The sequence below is a fragment of the Tauraco erythrolophus genome, chromosome Z (assembly GCF_009769465.1).
Source record: "Tauraco erythrolophus isolate bTauEry1 chromosome Z, bTauEry1.pri, whole genome shotgun sequence".
Classification (NCBI taxonomy): domain Eukaryota; kingdom Metazoa; phylum Chordata; class Aves; order Musophagiformes; family Musophagidae; genus Tauraco; species Tauraco erythrolophus.
In genome coordinates this window covers 66,384,861-66,404,986 of record NC_141496.1, presented here as the reverse complement: position 1 = coordinate 66,404,986, position 20,126 = coordinate 66,384,861, and the positions used below count along the sequence as shown (strand labels likewise).

The 20,126-nt window shown below is 37.1% G+C and overlaps 1 protein-coding gene across 4 annotated transcripts in view; it reads left to right on the top strand.

Annotated features, from left to right (window-relative positions):
- Window positions 1-20,126, top strand: part of MAN2A1 (mannosidase alpha class 2A member 1) — a 120,564-nt gene that overhangs the window by 79,805 nt on the left and 20,633 nt on the right. For all 4 annotated transcript variants that reach the window (XM_086628758.1, XM_086628759.1, XM_086628760.1 and 1 more), the window contains 6 exons: window positions 152-382; window positions 493-615; window positions 9,325-9,439; window positions 12,987-13,120; window positions 14,229-14,370; window positions 18,112-18,245. In XM_086628758.1, coding sequence (XP_086484884.1) covers window positions 152-382; window positions 493-615; window positions 9,325-9,439; window positions 12,987-13,120; window positions 14,229-14,370; window positions 18,112-18,245 — 879 coding nt within the window. The remainder of the gene's footprint in view (window positions 1-151; window positions 383-492; window positions 616-9,324; window positions 9,440-12,986; window positions 13,121-14,228; window positions 14,371-18,111; window positions 18,246-20,126) is intronic.

Below are 20,126 nucleotides of genomic sequence, written 5' to 3'. Positions count from 1 at the left end.
CATTTGTAATTTCATATTCATTTATGGAATATGGGAAAAATTCATCTATCCTAAAATTATTGAAGCAAAAGGAATTACTCTGAGCATAAAGATAATAAAAAAGTTAATAATTGTATGTTTTTAATAGTGATTTCTCCTTTGTTCCCAACAGATCACTTTTATGGCGCATCTACTACCTCTGGGGCTTGGAGTTTACCAGCTTTTGGAGGTTCAGAGTTCAGAAGCAGTTTTAACAGACTATAATATATACATGAGGAATAGTAGGCAGGAGAAGCGAGACAGACTTTTCAAGATAAAAGAGATGCAGAATTCTGTGGATAATATAATCTTAGAAAATTCTTACATGAAACTGTGGTTTTCTGGAATGTCTGGATTACTGGAGGTGTGTTTCATTGTATTTCAAAACACTGTTTTACTTTTTTAAGAACTTCTGTTCTTATTCGTGGAAACCTAAATATGTCAACTGTTTCAAACATGATTTTCTGTCCTTAGAAAATAAATACCAAAGAAGATGGTAAAATTCATCAGATGAAGGTGGAGTTTGCTTGGTATGGAACTACAGGTAACCGGGATAAAAGTGGAGCTTATCTCTTCTTACCAGATGGAGACGCCAAGGTAAAACTTCTGTTTGCAGAGATTCTAATCTTGAAGTAACTTGAAGCATTCTGCAAATACAGATTGAAAGAACCAATTTTCCCCATCACTGAAATACAGCTGTGTGGCTAGAAATAATGACATCAGTTATTGAAATGATTGTCGGAACTTCATAACCCTAGATTTGAATAAAAGCACAGCATTAATTTGAAAGCATAAAAATATACAGAATATTTATCATTCACTAAAAAAGTTATTTAAGATGCTACCCTTGCAAGAAAACCAGTGAGATGTAAGATGTAACCATTCGCTATCAATATAGTAAGTTCACTTTCACTTCCTTCGGTGAAAATATATAGGGCATACTGATTCGTTCCTGCGTTCCTTCACTTTCCTGATTCTTAAGGTTTCTTGTTGTGAATGAGGAACTTCCAGTTCAGAGTGTAATTCTCTTTTAGCTGGTGTTAGCATATATAGTTTAATATAGTCATTAAGATACTGAGTCCCAAATGATGAATGTAAAGACAGAGTAGCAAGCAACCATTCTGATTTAACTGTCAAGGGTTATCAGTATTTTTAGCTACACAATTATTGGAGGGCAACAGCATAGTTTTCAAATTGGAAATTCAGAAATGACAGTGTTCTTACATTGACTTAATTATTATACAGAATGTACCATACCACTTTTGGAACTGGAAAAGTGGTATTTCAGAAAGCAAATGATGAAATCATGAAGACTTAAGAAGCTAGCTAGTTTGCAGCATATTTCTTCTGCCCAGTTTCTCCTGGGGAAACTTAAGTTGCATGCATAAGGCAAACTGGGAGTTCTATGTTTACCACTTCAGGGAATAATAAAATAATAATAATAGTAATAATAATAGGTTTTGTTTGTTTTTGTATGTGTAAATCAGTCTGGAAGTCGACAGAACAGTTTCCTTTACTTTTAGCGATCTCTCCTACCACACATTTTGAGGTGTGTTAGTTGGACGTTTTAAACCATTTAGTATATTTAGTCCCATAGTTGTTTGCATCAGTTATGTTCAACAGAGTTCACTTATTCTTAGTTTTTAAATGTCAGTGTTTTTTGATCTGTGAATACCTGAACAATATCACGTTTTTTTAAAATTGTTAGCTTTCATCAGGTGCATAGTCAACCTTTAACAAATTGTATTTTAGCTGCTACTTCATCTTTTGCTTATAGACACAATAATCACTAAATCTAACAGTTATATAATTTTAACTGCACTTTTGAATTATTTGCATTATAAAAATAACCTGGACAACTATAGATAGCAAAATGCTGTGGTTTGAACAGAAAAAGTCTGTCACATGCCTGCAAGCACAGTTAGAAAATAAGGTACATATTGAACTTTTATGAGAAATGAAATTAAAGTATATTTTCAGTTAACGTTAAAAAGGGTGGTGCGTTCACCTTTTGTAACTTTTTATACAATAAAAATGAAATCATAATACTTCAAAAAATTCTGCTTCATTAATATACCATAAAGCTCATTTGGCTTGCATTTTAGTAACATTAATTAGGTTTTCCCACTGGGAATAACAGTGTAATTCTATAGTAGTTCCTAAATCAGTTTGAACTAGTGATTTCTGTCTTAAAGAAGTGCCACCTGTTCAAGGTTCTCAGTGTGAGGTGGATTGACTAACATTTTCAAAGTCCTTGAGTGGAGTGGTGATAGGATAGATTGCAGGCAGTTTTCTTGATTTTTAGCTAGGTGGTTTTTTTCCTATCCCCCACACCCTATGTGTTACTGCAAAATTTGCAAAGAATACATTTGGTGTTGGGTCACTTTCTTCTGGTATGAGTATAGTTAAATGTTTCCTTTGCCCTTGTTAACTGTTGGTTTTTTTTTCACCTGGTCTTTTGGTTTCTTTCTTTTATGTTCTGCAATACTCAGACATTCTTTTTCTTCATCTAGTTTAATCGTCTGTCTTACTATAGTACTTAGGTAGCCTTCTTGTTCTTGGATTCCTCACCAGTTTAATTTTGGAAGCTTGGTGCTGTAACATGCTATGTTTGCAGGCCATGACTTAAAGCCATGTCAGTTTAGAATGCCTGACGTGTATAGCGCAGCGCTGGTCATGAACAGGCTGCTATGAGTGCATGTCATGTATTCTCCTGATGATGGTCTGTGTCCTAGGACATACACAGATCTGAATCTTCCAAGAGGTTCCTTGGACTAATCATCTTTATGGCTGACCTAAAACCATCCTGGAGTACTGCAAAGAGTTCATTCTTGCCAAGAAGTGGTTAAGCATCTACTACCAGCGCTAAGCTGCACATCAGCAGAGACCTGGGTTAATGATAGTGATTTACCAGTATTAAATGGAAGGTACATTGAACACTGATAATTCTTTGTCACTGTTCTGGAAAGAATAGCTGGACTTGAGGTTCTATGACACCATGGCAAACATTGCCATGGTGCAGCTAGACAGTAAGAATGGTCTCTGGGGTTGTGGCATAGGGTCTTAAACATGGATGATTCTGCCACTGCTGTCTCTAAAGTGTGAAAGTAGTTCAGTGGCAGCCTCAGGTCAGGACACCAGTGTGAAGTTCAGGACAGTAACACAGAGCAGAGGCTCCATGATGCAGCTCTAGAGATAAGACAGCACTTACAATGTGTTTGTGTTTTCTGCAAAATAGAACAAAAGCAAGGTACCAGAGAAAAAGACAGGCAGTATCTTTTTTTTTTTTTTTTAATTTCAGTGCTGCTTAACTGATTGACAATGTTATCAAGGTTTGGAAGGAAGGGACTTCATTGGTCTTCATAAGTATAAACAAAAACATCCCATCTGTGAAAGGAAAACATGTTTGTATCTCTTGTGATTTTGTGAAGAATGGCCAGCTCCATAAATCTGTTAGATCCAGGTGAAAAAAAAAATCACTATTAATAAACTCTGAAACAGCTGTATTTTCTTCTATGTATTCAAGACAAGTCAATATGTGATGACCTACTTACTAGCTGTGTTTGGTATCAATAGGGAATAGACAAAGCAGTTTTTTTCCAAAGAGTCAGATGATAAGTGTTAGTGAGATCAATGTGAGTGGTTCATTTTCTTGTTTTACAAATCAATTTTTCAGAATCAAAGTGGACTTTTTTGGTAGACTCAGACTGGGAAATTGTGATTCTCCCTCAGGCAGCTTTGTCTATACACACGTATATGGACTAGTTGCTGTAGGTACTTATGTACTAACAGAATGTATAAAGAAGAGAGATTTATTTTTTTCATCCTGCAGAATCTCTAGTGCTGGAGCTTTTCTCCCTTTTTTCTTTTTAACGCTTTGGTCTCCATGGTTGGACTTCCCTTACTGATAATGATCTCTGACTGTATAGCTGCAGCTGCTGCTACTAGCCTCAAGAGCCCTTTTTCATGACAAGTCCTTTTTTAATCTGTCAGGATTATTTGTTGCCTCTAACTTCTCAGAGAACAACACATATCTGAGTTATCTAAATGCTTGGCCTACAAACCTAAGGAAAAGATAATGATATCTTTCTGCATTTTTATAAGTGAGATTGGGATGTTCTACTGCTCAAAAGGAGAAAGACTATCCATTTAGAGTACCCACTGTATCCATGTTCAGATCTTCCTCTCAAAAGGGCCAAGGATCCTCATTTCAGCATAGTATCCTTACTTTTAATGCTCTCCCTGTTTTTGCATGCCTGATAATAGGAAAAGACAAGTACACAGGAACCATTACTTGGAGGATGCTCACAGTGCTCAAACATTGTCTGCGTTTGAAATGTCTCATCTCTCCTCAGTACTATGTATTTTCCTCAAGCATCATATCTATCATCTGAAAATCTGCCCCACATCTTGATGGGGTTGCTTTTGGAGGCAAAAATATTAAAATAACAACCATCTTGTCTTCTGCCACATAATTCTTAAAACACAGTTCTCAAGAGCTCAAAGTATTTGATTTTTATTTTATTCCCTCCCACTCCCGCACCTAAAGCCCAGTCTAAACTTAAACCCTGCCAAATGAAGGGTGATGGGCTATTGAGAAGCAACTTTTCTTGAAGGCTTTTTCTTGAGTTCTTTTTTTAAATCTCAGGCATATGAAGAGCAATTCAGTCTGTGCTGGAAAACTTTCCTTTGGTCATAGTTTATGTGACTTCCATTCCCAGCAGTATGCTGCACTGCCAGAAATTTCTAGGCCACACTAAGATGGTTAGTAGTGCTTCACTTGACTACAAGGGGAATGGTTTATTACCCATGTGTCATGCCTTCAGGCTGCAATATGCCATGCCAGCTTCCATACAAGCCAGTAAACATTTAAGTGAAGGCATCTCTCCAGTTATCTCCGCCCCATGGCACTTTGGCACCCAATTTGATACCACGTATTTTAAGATATCCTAAGGAGCTATAGGATATTATTTTGCTCCAAGTAGTCTTCTGTAAAATTTCTAGGTTTTCACAGGGAGGTTGTCATATTTCTGTTGAATCTGAGTAGTGATAAACAGCTTCTGGACCCTTTGACCCATAGTTCTGTTATCCTGTTTCTGAAAATACTGCTTTCCAGGCTCAATAAAACCTGGCACAGCAGGCTGGTGATTCTTGTAGTGGATCTCATTCCAGTGAAGCTGAGGGGAACAGATTTTAAACAGATTCATTTTAACTGTTTAGGAAGTGAAGTCTTGAGACTACTACTCGATATGAGACCCAAATATTTTTATTCCTAATTTAAGGTCTGAGTAATCATAGAATCTTTCACACCGTAAGGTTGTTTAGTCCAAGACCCCACTCAAAGCAGACTAAATATTGAATTCAGACAAGGATTTTGTCTAATCAGTTTTGCAAATAGCTCTATCATTGTTTGTTCATTCAACTTAGAAAGCAAAGTGGTTTGTGTCTGAGTAGTAAGAGGCCTATTTCTGCATCTTAGTCAGACATTCACATCAAAAGTGTCTTTATATTTCAGGTCCAGATGAGCCTCTGTGAGACTTTACATTGATAATAGAATAATTGCACATCTAATGCATAAAGATGTTTTCTAGCTTAAAAACCTGATTCATTGAAATGTTTTTAGTGTGGCAAACCTGGTCAGTTTTCTCTTTATAGGTTCTGAACTCAGTACGTCTCTAGATGACTATCAAGAAATCACTTTCTAGCACTACTGCTTTTCTAGGCACAAAAAATGAATCAGGAGGCTTCCCTGTTCTCTTAGCGTCATATTTTCTTCATCTTTCCTCTTTGCCCAACAGTCAGGAAGCAACAGGCATCCTTCAGAACTTGAGTACGCCCCCTGTCTCCACTCTTTGTATCGGAAAGAATTATCTAAGCTTCAAAACCATGGGACTGCATGTGCCTTTGTAACTCTTCTTGCTCATTTGTGTCTTTTCCCCACACTGTGTGAATTAGGGGCTTGCAAACTGGTTTTAATACATAATCTCTCAATGCACATGCTAGTCACAATCACAAATTATAATTAAAAAAAAAATTGTTAGTTTCAGACAATATCGGCAAAATAACACTTAATTTGTTTTCTTTCCTGTTACCCCATCTTTCTGTATAGTTAAGAATGGTAAGTATGGTTGCCTTTATCTTCAGCTGGGGAGCTGATGTGGCTACATGTGTGGCTTGGAGACTCTGGTGTGTGAACTTAGTGTTTGTGGCAATATCCCAGAATCCAAGAGCTGTTCCAGAATCCAAATGCATCTCCATACAGACTTTAAATGCATAAATGCGCCTCGACCTGTGCCCATGATTCACAATAGTCTCAGGCTCAGGCATCTCCTCTGAACAAAACACCTCCCCATCGACGTGGGTTGTCCCATGGACTATAGATGCGTACAGTACTCAGGCTCTGGCATCTCTTCTTCGACATGGGTTTTCCACAGGCTGTGAGTGGGTCTGTGCTCCACCGAGGACCACCTTTTGCTACAGGGGGGCCACCTGCTGTCTCGCCACCACTTGCAAGGGAAACAGCTCCAGGACGCCTTGTCCCATTCCATCTTCACTGGCCGGGTGTCTGTGTGGCCGTTTCTCTCAGATCTCAGTTCTCTCTGGGTGAACTCGGCCCGGTGGGCACCCCAGGAGCAGGGCTCTCCCCGAGTTCCCCAAGCAGCTCTGCTGCCACCATCCTCGGCAGGTGGCACTGGACCGGGCTGCCGCCCGCCGGGCACCAGCGAGCAGGGGCAGTGCCCCCCTCCCCTCTCCTTGCTCCTGGGCAAAGGCACACCTTTCTGGTTCCTTTGTCCGACGTAAATAGGGCAATTCGCAGAGGCGCCGATTGGCTCAAGCCCCGAGGGGGATGGGAGTCGGTTCTGATGGGCAGCTCGTGCCACCAGAACCTCCCCCCCACATGAAACCATGACAACTACAAGTTCGATGGAACAGAGTTCCTCCCAAGTACTTATTTATTTATTTATTTTGTTTTATTTTAAAAACATTACCTCAGGTAATATGGTCTTTTTTTAGTAAGTGCGCAACCTTTTACAGTCCTTTGTCACTCATCTGTCATCTCTCTGTTTTGCTGGTTTGGTCCTGGATAGCTCCAGTGAGAGCCCTAGTGAGAAATGTTCTTACGAACAACAGCAATAAGCCCATAAAATAGGCGTTACTTTGCTAACAGAATGCAAGTGGCAGGCTGCTGTTCGTATAAGTAGTATTCTCCTAGGTGATAATTGACGAAGGTATTTGCTTGACCTGAAGACCTCAGGTTTCTCGGTTCATTTTCTGAGAGTTCCTTTAGCTGCTGTTCCAGTCCTTCAGTGCTAGCCTGAAGATCTTCATGTTGCTCTGCCCTGCAGCTAGATTTTTGAAGGGTTTGAATATTCCACCTTCCTATCAGTGATCCAGTTTGTCCATGGGATTTTAATCTAAACATACACTTCTAGGAACGTGTAGGTGCAAGTTAAATGAGTTTGTCTTCTCTACCTATATCTGATACATAAACAGATCACGATCTCTTCTGCCAGAAAAAGGGGAGGTTTCAGTGTACATTTACTGATCTTGGCAGTTTTTCATGGAAATAAGAAAATCCAAAAGCAAGCTCAAATTCTAACCTAAGATCTGATCTTCAAATTTCTGTTATCCCAGCACATTAATTCACCTGGTTTATGTGCCCTCCTAATACCATATTCCTCTTGTATTTCTCAGCTAGCAAATGAATTTTGCATAATAGATAACACTTGTCTATCTTACTGACAAGATGAGACCCCTTGGAAGTATCTCATCATTTTTTCATGTTAACTGTTAACAAGTTCAAAAGACTCTTTCCTCATTCAGGTTTTTGTGCTGATTAACTGGATAAAACATTGCTATAAGATGATCAGTAGAAAAATCCCTCTCTCCTTGAAACAGCCCTTCTTACTGAAGTGTAAGCAACTATGATTCCTCTACCAAACTCATGTACAAAGTATCCCTGTAATTGATAGCTGCAGAGTTGCCTCTTTGAGCTTTGGCAAAGCTCTTATTAAACAGTGTTCTTTCTGAAGCTTTAAGAATAAATATATGAATAGAAAGACAGGCTTTTAGTCTTTGAAAATATCTTTCTTCTTTTATACAATACTTATTGAAATCTTCTCTGTGAATATGCGTATAGTTATATACTCAAAGAAGAAGATTGGACGATATGTACCTGTACTGTTCTTCACTGACATGTTTTGTCTGTTTGTATGTGATCTTGATTTCCCCTCTTCCTCAAGACGCGTTTGATCTTTCGTTTCCTTGCTTGAGAAGAAAGAGCATGCTTTGTCCTTCTTGTGACATTGGTACATAAAGCAGGATGACAGCCGCCCCCCAAGACCTTTCTGCTTAGACCTCTCTGAATAACATGTTTTTCAAGTATCTTTTTGGGTCTTTTGAGTGAAGTCTTTATTTATTGCTGTTGCTAGTAGTAGTTGCATGTGTTGTATTTTCATTTTGGGCTTTGTACATGCTTAATATTTAACCCGTTTTGACCTTTGTAGCCATCCATGTATTTCTGTATAGTTTATACAGTTCAATTTGGGATCAACTGTTTTAAAAAAAGTCATTGTTTGCTCAGCTGAGACTCAAAATACTGTGACTGCATGGAAAAATAATTTTCTTCATCTCTTTGATTTGACTATGGATATGCAAAATTTTTGCTAGTCTTTGACAGACATTAGTAAGAAGCCAGTGTCCCTCCTGAGGTTTCTTAATGGTTCCCAGCTCTACCCTGAATTCCAGGGGACTCCCCTGGCAATTGTAACTGTTTTGATGAAGAAAAAGATTCCTCTTTCACTTTCAAAAGGATATGCAAACTGATCCACGAGACAGTGTAGAGGCAGCTTTCCTCATGCAGTCTGTACCACTGATACAGTAAACTGTGAGCAAACCAAACAGTTAAACCATCTGCCACACATTGGGAAACTACAGTATTTGATTACTGTTTAGCAAGTATAATTTTGCTAGCAAAAAAGCTCAATCCAGATATTGTCAATATTAATACATCACTGTGTTTGTCTGTAGGCCTTGTATCTGTTAGTCCTCATAAAATACCTGAGAGATATGTAATGAGGGCTATCCTCATTTTAGCTAAAAGAGAAAGGAGGCTCTGAAGAGTAGTTGCTGAATTTCAGATGTGGAGTAATTTTTTAATTCCCAGTTTTTAGACTAGACTTAGTTATAGAACAGTTTAAAAAAGTAAAAGACTTTAATATTAATTAAATACTTTGATTTATCGACACTGCTTTTATGCAAAACTTTCAAAATAATTATTCTAACTTTTCCATTTTCTTTTTGTAGCCTTATATTTTTACAGATCCGCCTACCATAAGAGTTGCTCATGGAAGAATTTTCTCAGAAGTTGTATGTTTTTTCAACCACGTGACACATACTATGCGACTTTATAAAGTCCAGGGTAAGAATTGTGAAATTCTGTCTCTCTCAGCAGTTATTTTTCCTCACTACAGTCTTGGATCCTGTCTTTTAATGTTTAAATACCCCTCTGTGCAGAATTTGTCAGACTGAAGTCTTTGCTGGGTCCAGTGCACCATGATCCCTTTCTGAGCATCATGCTAGTCATTAAGCCGGCGTGCTTAAACTGAACAGATTTGTTGGAGATACCTCTCAATGTTAGGAAATTTTAGAGTATAAATTACCTACAAGAGTGTCCTGAACTTTACTGGGTCATCTGAATTCTGTAGGCAGCTGTAAGTCACGAAAATGGGAAAAAGATTTTTAGAAATATCTTGGAAATGATGTAAAAACATAACTTCTTTCGTAGCTTCAAACTTATTGATGGAGGTAGAACAGTATCTTCTCTAAAGTCGTAAAAAATATGAAGTAGTTTTTTAGTGGCATTTTAACTGTAGGCATGCTTTAGCTAGCTGTGAGCTGCTTCTTTATGTCCTTTATCTGCTTGGAAGAGCTTGTGACAAAATTGACTGTGTCTTTTGAGAGGCACCAGCACTGAACACTGGCTTATTGACTCTCAGGACATAACTTTGTGTCAGTTTTGCTTGCTTTTCATTCACTAAGGCGTTAATTTTTTCCTTCTCTATTCAACTGCTGATTTCCAGTAAAATTCTGGGAAAACAGTAACTTTGGAAACTGTACCCTTCCAAATCTGATTATTAAATTGACCAGTGAAAAATGTACAAGAAGGAGGAAGTCATGGTGCGATTGTATGGACTTATTTTCCTGTAGAACTTGGCTTTAAATGCTCAAGTATATTTATCTTTTTGTAGTTGAAGTAGGAAACATACCTTTTCAGCTCTTCATCTATTTGTATTTACCAGAATTTTTCTGAAATACAGAAGCATTGGCTAATATTTTCAACAATTGAAGGAACTTAAACATGTTTTATCAGTATTACCTTTACTGTAGGTGTCAAAATTGTTTGCATGTTTTTTAAATTATTACTTATCATATTTAGTCATTTTTGTGAACATCTTCAAAAACAAATAATGAAGCTATAGGTACTCTGAAAGTCTCCCTTTCTTTTTCCCTTATTTCTCTTAGGTTTCAAAAATAGTATTGCCAACAATACCTACTTTAGAGTCGCACAGAACTGATCTCTCTGATTATTTTTTTTCTGTTGTAACATGTTTCTCTTTAGAACTAAATGTGATTCAGATGCCTCATTTTTTATGATATAAGTGTATACTTTGAAGTTTGAAGTTGCTAGAGTTTACCCATATGCCACATACTGATCTGAGTTCAGTTGTCTACTCGTCTGATACAGTAATTCTAGATCAAACTCTAGATCACATTCCTTATGAATACAAACCAAAATGATGTATAGTAATTTGTTGTTGAAGATCCAGAGGGAACATGTTTGTATTTAAGACTATATTTTTTTATTTTATGTGGCCAATATGAAAATGGGCTTAGATGAAAAAAAAAAAAAGTAACTTGAGGTTAACATGTTGCCGAAAATGTGAAAAGGAAGTTGCTTTGCCGTGTTGGTTTCAGTACGTTAGTCTTATCAAGGAAGGAACTTCAATAAGGAGGATATTCCTGTTGTAACCTACGTGCTTGCCAAGAAGTGGAAAGCTTGATCGTGTGACTAATCCAACTGTTGGACACTACTTCCGAGTCCTCCAGCTTCTTCAGCAATTTTGATTAAAATACTGTTTTTCCCACTTTTGGTTTTAGAATTCTGTTGATTTTGAGCAGAAAATATTTTGGCTTGACAATTCTGTTCAGTAATTGACCAATGAGTGTGTTTTAACTTTTTCTGCTTCCTTTGGCATCTGGTTTTGATATCAGCATGATTTTGTTAATCTTTTTCTCAGAAGCTTGTTATGTTTCATTATCTCCATAACTATATTTTTGTATTAACTCAAAATTATGCAGTAGAAAAAAGCCAAGACTAATTTATGGTATGGTCATTTAAAAATCGTAAACTAATTATTTTCTCCTTTTTCAATGTACTTACACTTTAATAGCCCTACTTTAAAATAGATGGCAAATCTATGACTAAGTGTTAAAAGTGGAGCATATAGATCCACTTTTTCCAGACTAGGTCTGGGGAAATAGAAGTAATTACCCGAACCAAATGTTTTTCATTTAGCACTGTAGTATAATAGCTGTTGGTAAATGCTAACATTTTAACAGTTGCTGCTACTGCTGTAGGTGGCTTTCAGATTTTAGAAAATATGAGGAAACAAATACAGAGCTAGACATCCTCCTCATTCAGGTGACAAAATCACAACCCTGACTGCATTTTACACACTAAATAATAGCATAAAAATTGAAGCAGGCGGACACCTTCAGCATTCTGTTGTGTAAAGGTTCAGTGTTTGTTTTAGAATGTGACATATGCTGTCAAACAGAACTGCTAAAAGAATTGGAAAACTATATGCGTAGAAGGAAAAAGAGGTTGTGCTGACTTCCTGTGTATGTGTTTGAGAATTTAGAGATTTTACTCAAAGATATTTTGCCCTTCTCCAAAAGGTACTGCAGTTCAGGAATCCAAACTGATGTGCGTGTTTCTGGGTCTTTTAAGCTGACATACAGTGAACTGTTAGAAAAAAAGTATTTAGTATCCAAGACTCTTAAATACTGTCTTCAAGTATTAGAGGACTAAGTTGGTTAATTAGTCCCTCTATTTCTAGGGGCTTCTGTTTACAATCCATCAGACAGGCACAATGTAATTTCATCTCACTACAAAGAGATACTTCATATCTGTTCCGCTTGGCAGAATTCTTTTCACAATTGTTAGTCCCATTAGACTAGAGAAAGGGTAGAAGTCATGATGCTGAATGATGGTATGATTCCAGTCCAAACTGTGTCTCGAAATCTTTGAAAAGGTCAGGTTATTATTAAAGATACTGAATTTTCAGTGTGAGGCACTGTAGGGAACAATCTCACTGAACATCTGTCTAGATTTTCAGATACTTAATTCTTCTTCTAATAAATACACATCTTTTCCTTGTCAACAAAGATTTGTGTCCTGCTTGTGGTCATATCAGTGTGCAGTTTCTTAATTCACTGCCCTTAAGGAAGATTCTCCCGGTTTTGATTAAAACAGCTGACTGGTTTCCTGCTTAGTGAAACAGTTGTGGTCACGAAGCTGGTGACTTCATTCTTGTCTGTGAATGGTGACAACTGCGTGAGAGTCAAGGGGACAAGTGAATGGCTAGGTCTTACTCCAGCGTATTAGCTGCACTGAAGACAGCACTTAACAGTTGTGTGCTGTTTCCTATTGATTTACCTGAACCTGCGTTGGTTCTTATTATAAATTGCTTCTGTTCTGCTTCAGTGAAGGTTTCAGACTGTCGGTTCAATAAGTACTTTAATTAGAAGTACTTCTATATCGCATAGTACTTAACTGGCTTCAAAAATCTGGTTAGATAGAAAAGAAAAACTAGAGCACTGTTTTCTGGGAGCATGGTCGTTCTTATGTATGTGGCAACTGCTTTTAAAAATTGAGATATTTTAAATGCATCTTTTTCATGTAGGTTTGGAAGGCCAGTCTCTGGAAGTTTCCAATATTGTGGATATTAGAGGAGAATATAATCGTGAGCTTGCAATGAGAATTTCATCTGACATAAACAGTCAACATAGATTCTATACTGATCTTAATGGATATCAGGTAATTATTGTCTTAGTTATAAAAGCCTTGACTCTCAGTTTTTGACTGTCTTAATACTTCTGATTGTAAAAGGCTTGGGTGATATTAATCACTTATGTTGAACTCCACTAATAATTTAGAAGGAGAGAAGCTTTAAAAATGTATCCATTACAAAATTTGATTTAGACCGGATGAAGTAGCAACTGTTTTCTTTCAACAAGTTTGTTAAATATTTCTTAATATCCTTTTAAACATTAAGAATGGTAATACAGCAAATTACAACAAGCCACCATGTAGTTGCTCGTGTATCTGTATAGCTGCTTTCCCCTCTGCTTTGTCTATCTAATTAGACCTCTTTGGGTAGCACAACACTAGATGTGCATGAAGTCCAGCAACTCAGACCTAGAGAACAACTGCTTGCTGCTGGGATGGACATAAGAGATGTGTTTTTGGAGTGTAATAACTTGTTCTATTGGTAATGCACCTGGTGGCATATAATGTGACTATTTTCTTAACTTGGACTCTGCAGCACACACAAAAGAGAAAATTTTCTTTTCCTTACCTTCCTTCCTTGCTAAAAATAGTTTTGCAAATACGTTCAAAACCATACCTGGTGAGTAAGAAACTACTGTTTCTCCAGTTAGTGTGTAGTACTGCATTTTGCTGGAGAGAATAAAGTGAATATTTAAACATGAAAGTAATTTTAATACTACTACTCATTTGTCATGTACCATTCAATAATTCCACTAGCACTTTAATAAGTTCCCATTATAAATCAACAATTCCTTTTCTGCTACTTTGAATCTATTCACTGCTTGCTCTCTAGAGAAGAAAAAAATATCTCTCATTCTATAACTGTGATTATTCCTTTTTTTTTGTAGGTTCCCTTGACGAATCTATCTTTCTTTTTTTTTTTTTAATATTCTTTGATGTAAAAGTACATTGAAGTTATCATTTCCAAAGTGGTAATTTTAGCCACAAATCTCCAAAAAGCTAAAGAATACAGTCAAGTGAATGCTTTGGTACCGGTTGTGCTTGTAAAGCATGTGGGATAAATGTCTGAAAAGGTCTTTGAATTTTCAATGCATAAAAAGAATGTATTTTATTGAAATTCATGTTCATACTGCAGATCCAGCCAAGACTGACGATGAGCAAATTGCCTCTCCAAGCAAATATCTATCCTATGACTACAATGGCTTATATCCAAGATGCTGGCTTTCGTTTGACACTTCACTCAGCTCAGTCTCTAGGTGTTGCAAGCTTGAAAAATGGTAAATATAAGATGATAGGTATTATAAAGGCCTATCCGTCATGATTGTCAGAAATAGTTCATTCACAGATTACCATAACTACTGACATTTGAAGAAAGGAAATACATTTCTCCAACTCTGACAAGTTTTAGAATATATCCATAAAGGAGGAGGTAGAGGTTGTTCCCACCTGAGATCCTGTCATCTTCAGTGGAAGATTCATCCTAAACTAGTGACAGAGGAAACAGATTATGAAAAATACAAAATGAGCAAAAAATTGACAGAACCAGGTATTTTTCACCCAAGAACTCTGACGGAACTCTAGGATGAAACAGCAAAACTAAGTAGTGTGTTCTCTTTTGTACTGCTCTGGTAGCAGAGGACTTAAGAGGACTTAAGATAGATAATGTGATGTTGATAATGTTTTTTGATTTGTTTGTTTGCTTTAGGTTTGAAAGCACTAGTCTTAAGGTATATGCAGTATAGCCTTACATAGCTGTCAAGGAAAACAACAGCAACTTTTTTGAAGACTAGAATTAGTGAAATAAAATGATCCTGGGTAAGAATCAACATACTTCTTCTGAAGCAAAATCATACCTCCCAAATTGAATGGAGTGCTTTGAAAAAGCTGATAATATGTTGACAAGAAAAATCAATTCATATTAAGAATTCCAAAAGAGACACAGTCTTGTCCCTCATGGCTGTGATGAATGGCCTGGAGGGATGGAAATGGAGGTCAGCTGTTAAGTCTATACTGCTACCAGAATGAGGAAACATTCAAATAAAGCTAGAAAGTAGTGAGCAAAATAAGATATATATGATTCATAATTTAAGATATATAATTCCTTGCTGTGATATATTGTGAGTTTAAATTTACACTGTTTTGAAAAACAGCAGAATGAATACTTAGAAGAAAAAAAGTCCGTCAGAAACTATACTGAAACCTGCTTCCCAGTTTCTTTTCAGAAAAACGTCCTATTAATGTCTGCTCTGACAAAAGGTGACTACTGTACTAGATTGATGTCAGTATTAGCACACCTAATTCATTTTAGGGCAAAGACTGATCATTGGCCTATAGATTAATGCTTTAATAAAGCCATACTGGAAAACATCAGCTTTTTGTTCCAAGAGCACCTGATGTAAAACCCAGACCACTTTTTTCATGCCTTCCATTGCTAGAAACCAAATTCCCTGTGGCCTGATATTGTGAATGAACTTGACACCACCAGACGTTTGTAGGCACTCATTATGTAGATATTGGAGACTAAGTTAGTGTGCAGAGGCACTGTTACCTTGTAATAGTGTCTGTATTTGTTCTTTAACAATCCTAGTCTCTGCATCACAGAATAATGCAACATCTGACTCCACAGAGCCTCCCACTTTCTGTCTTCAAGTTAGAGAAGTTAAGACTAGAGCTGTTTGACATATTGCAGTTAAGTATCAGGGAGAAACTGGCTTTCTGTAAGCATTGGTTTCAACCGAGTCAGAGGACGTTAGAGGCGTTTCCCATACTCCAGTTGAATAAAAGAGCGAAAGATGTATCCAGTAGCTGGTCATGGCATTAATTTCTTAACTATGTCACTCTTTGGCAAACTCTTACTATGTTACTTAAGGTTAAGAGAGATACTCTGTGCCCACTAAGAAAAAAAAAAAAAAGGAGGAGAATGTATTCACCTGACTTGTTATCATTAGGTAATATTCCATGTAACAGCTGTTTACTAATTTTGTCCTGAGGGCATGTTGAACTCCTTAAAAGAGAACAAAAATGAAGCTGAAAATTATGTGGCTGCTGAAAGTCATATGCTTCATGACACTTCTTTCGACGGCCCTTCAGGACAGTTTAGCCAAGCACCTTCAGTAGCTGTGTGTCTGAGACTGTGTGTCTCAAGGCGTAACTGACCATCTGAGATTTATATGAACAGCTGATTATTTCTCACTTCTCCTTGTTGGATTAGAGGCGAGTTCCTTACTATGGAGCAGTTAATTAACTCTCATGCTGTCAGGTGATCTCAGCTGTATGGAATAGGATTTGTCACTGTATTGTCATCAGACTTCAACATCGGCTTCTAAGAGACTTGATCAAAAGCTGTAAAGTACCTGTGCCACAACTTTATTTCTACTTTCCATCTCTCTTCCCATTTGTGGGATTGGATGCATATCATTTTTTAATGTTAGATGCTGAACATCCTCCACTTTGTAAGTTCCATCCAGTTCTGCTCTAATTTACTACTTGGTGTATTATCCTTTGTGCCCCATGGAAGACCTCCAGATAGATGGGATGCACCACAGTGATTTAGAGGTGGACTTTCCTGCATTCTGATGGATAATTAATGGGGTAGCAGGGATCACCTGTGTCCTGAAACCTCATGCAATACACTTATACTATTTTTAAGTCATAGATTTCCGAAACAATCTTTTTTAATCTTTGACCCCCTTTTGAAATTGTTTTTATCTCTGACTTTAGCAGCACGGATCATTTCGTTTGTATTTGCTGTTCACAAAGGCCTTAATCTTCATTTTGTCAGCCTTCATTATCTTAGCTTCTTAAAGAATGTTGGAAATGCGGTTAGATTGTTTTGGGTCTAGATTTTTGTTCATCATAGGTTTATCCTGTGGTTTTACTCTGGTTCTAGCTTTTTTCAGAGACTTTTCATACACGTCTGTCAGCCCATATTCGTACCGCAAGCCACAGGGGCCATCAATTTGACGCACAATCCTAGCCTTATACCTTATTCAAAATGATAGTTTGTTTCTTACTCATTGCCAGCTGACTTCTGTCCTGGATACACAAAAAGTTTTTACTTGAGGGAAGGGAAGAACAAGTATTTAGAAAAATTGGGTAAGTATTTGTGGAACAATGAAGAAGTATAAAAGACACTGCCTTACTAAGCAGCCTTTTCTAGTAGCTTAAGTTGTGTTTTTCTTGTTTAGGAAACAAATCCTTCAGTCTTTCCAGTTCTATTTAGGAAGCATGTACACTTATTTGAAGATTATTTGAAGTGTGCAAAAACCATAACAGCCTTAATTACATGCCCTGAACTGGTTTCCCTCTGGAAATATCAACTTGAAAAGATATTACCTTCATCTTCCATCAGGCTGTTTATGATTTAACATTATGCTTAAAGAGCTATTCTGAATGGCAACACTACAGTTCAGTATAAACTCAGAACTTCGTATGCAATGTTCATCTGGTGCAAAGTTCTTTTTCCAACTCCCACAAGTGAAAATACCCTTACAAGAAGGAGTAATTCTGTATATATATATATTCATATTACCTACCTGTTTTTCCTTCTGCTTCCAAATATAAAACAAACACCAAAAAAAAAGGAAAAAATATGTTTGGGAGGCTTATTTTTTTATGGAGTGTAAGGTGAAGACAGTTCCTCTACAGAAGGTCTCTCCATGCAGGTACCACTACCTGGGGTGATTCTCCTGTTTGATGCTTGATGTGCCGACTATCTTTGTTACAAATAATAGTTAACAATAATAACTTTTCATGCTAAACTTCATTTAGAGTCTTATGTTAGAAATTTGCAGGAACTTCTGTTAAAAGGCTTGTGAAGAATTTTTGGAAGGTTGTAAACAGCCAAAACCCAAAGGTATTAACAATTTTCATAATCAGTCCTAACAATATTGATCTGCTATTAACTGTTTCATACGCAAGGGAAAGATTACAATTCTTTATAAGTTACGTTTCAGGATATTTTTCTTGTGTTTACACATATTCCTGTTACCAGTGTAATCCCTGTATTGCTCTTCCAGGTCAGTTGGAAGTGATCATGGATCGTCGACTTATGCAGGATGACAACCGTGGCCTTGGTCAAGGTGTCCAAGATAACAAGATTACAGCTAATATCTTCCGACTTCTGCTGGAAAGAAGGCATGGAACAGATGTGGTAGGATTCACTGGATTTTTCTGGCTCATTAAGATGTAAACATTTATTTCTGTTGCAGCAGCAATGATCTCAGTAAAGAAATTATTCCGTGAGCAGTAGAACTAAGGAAACAATAGTTTCCAAGATTTATCAGCTTGCTTGCATATTCTCATCCTAAAGACTTCATTTTTCACTATTCCTCACACAAATACCTGCAGTGTGCCTACTTTCTCACATGTCGACATATGACTGGGATACTGTTGTGGAATGATCTTCTTTGTTGTTGTTGTTGTTGTTGAGGAAGCTTTTAAAAAATTGCTAATTAGCAAGACTTCTGCTTCTGGTTATGTGAATCTGGAAAAGGTTGACAAAGTATTTTGAATGAATGGGAGGAAAGAGAAAACATCTTATAAATTTAATTTTCTTAAGACGTAAGATTTACATGGAAATATTTAGTTGCCAGACATAGAAACCTCACTTCATTATGATTCTGGGAAAGTTGAATCGACTGTGTTGTGTAAGGGTTTGTGATTTTTTTTTTTTTTCACTTGCACAGATAATCTCAGTTCACCTTTTTCTGTATTAGTCTTTTGAATAACTCTTCAATTTTCTCAGTTCTTTTGCATTTTCTCTCTTTGCTTTTTTCCCCAATCATTTTTGAGATGGACTAAAGAAACACATCTTCCAACTGTGGCAATAGAATCATGATTACAGTACTGAGTGTATTTTAAAATCGTCACATAGCTAAAGATGAGAGGTTGTATACTGAGTGGCTAATGAATATGCAGATATATTGGAAGCTAATTTCTACCACTTCATAATTGACAGTGTTTTTTTAAGGTTGTACGTATCATTGTGATTTTTTAGGTCTTCAACCTGTATAACACAGGCAGCATATTAACTGCATTTATTAGTATGGTGTGCAGATATCTAAGCTAACTTGAAAGAAGCTAACTTGAATTCTACAGCAGTCTAGCTTTGACAGCAATGAGCATCACACAGGTTAATCTACCTTCACCAGAAGAAATCTGCAGAGAGATCTATAATGCCACAGGAAACTTCTTTAGTACCCAGGGTAATTTGTGTTGTATTAAATTAGAATGTGTAGCTGGTAAGTAAGAATTATTGGACGTGGAAATCTATGTTTACATTAGCATATAATTTGAAACAACAGGAGCAGATCAAATCAGTTAGTGCCATGGTGCTTGCATTGACACTGTGTGCAGTTTTGGTATTTTCTCTCTAAAAGGTATCTCTGGAAGTCTTCTAGTCCAGTCTTTGCTCAAAGCAGGTCTATTTTTGTGTCAGAACAGTCCAAAGGATTATTCATCCATTCAGACTGTAATGAAGATGTGAGGGTTAGAGCACGTTTGGTGCGTACCTCCAGGGGAGCTTCTTCGTTACTTCCTTCTAAAGAAAAACTTGTCGATGCACTCGACTGAGACTCCTCTGCAAACTAGCATTGTGCCTGGTTAAGTGGAGCGGGCTTTAAGTTTATTTTCAGAAAGGCACTGCTGCTTCAAACCAAAATACTCCTTTGGAAAATAGTTTGAGGTCACCTCAGTTAGAATGAAAGCAGCCTAAACAACTCTGGGATCATCTGGTTAGTGAAACATTTACGTGTGTCTTTGCATACATTTACCAGTTTATCTGAGATACCACTCAGACATCAGCTCAGTAGAATAAGAATGTATTTCCCTTTTCTTATTAAAATCCTCTTCCTTTCCTCCAGTTTTGAAAGATTCTGTGCAAGTTGCTGCAGTCTTTCAAAGGAGAAGGCACAGTTACCTACTATGATCAAAAATCTTCGAGTGTTTTGGGTACCTGTGTTCCAGCACCTGCCTTCCATCCCCCTAACCCTTCCTACTGAGCTTGTAATGGTTTTAAATAGCTGCAGAGTAG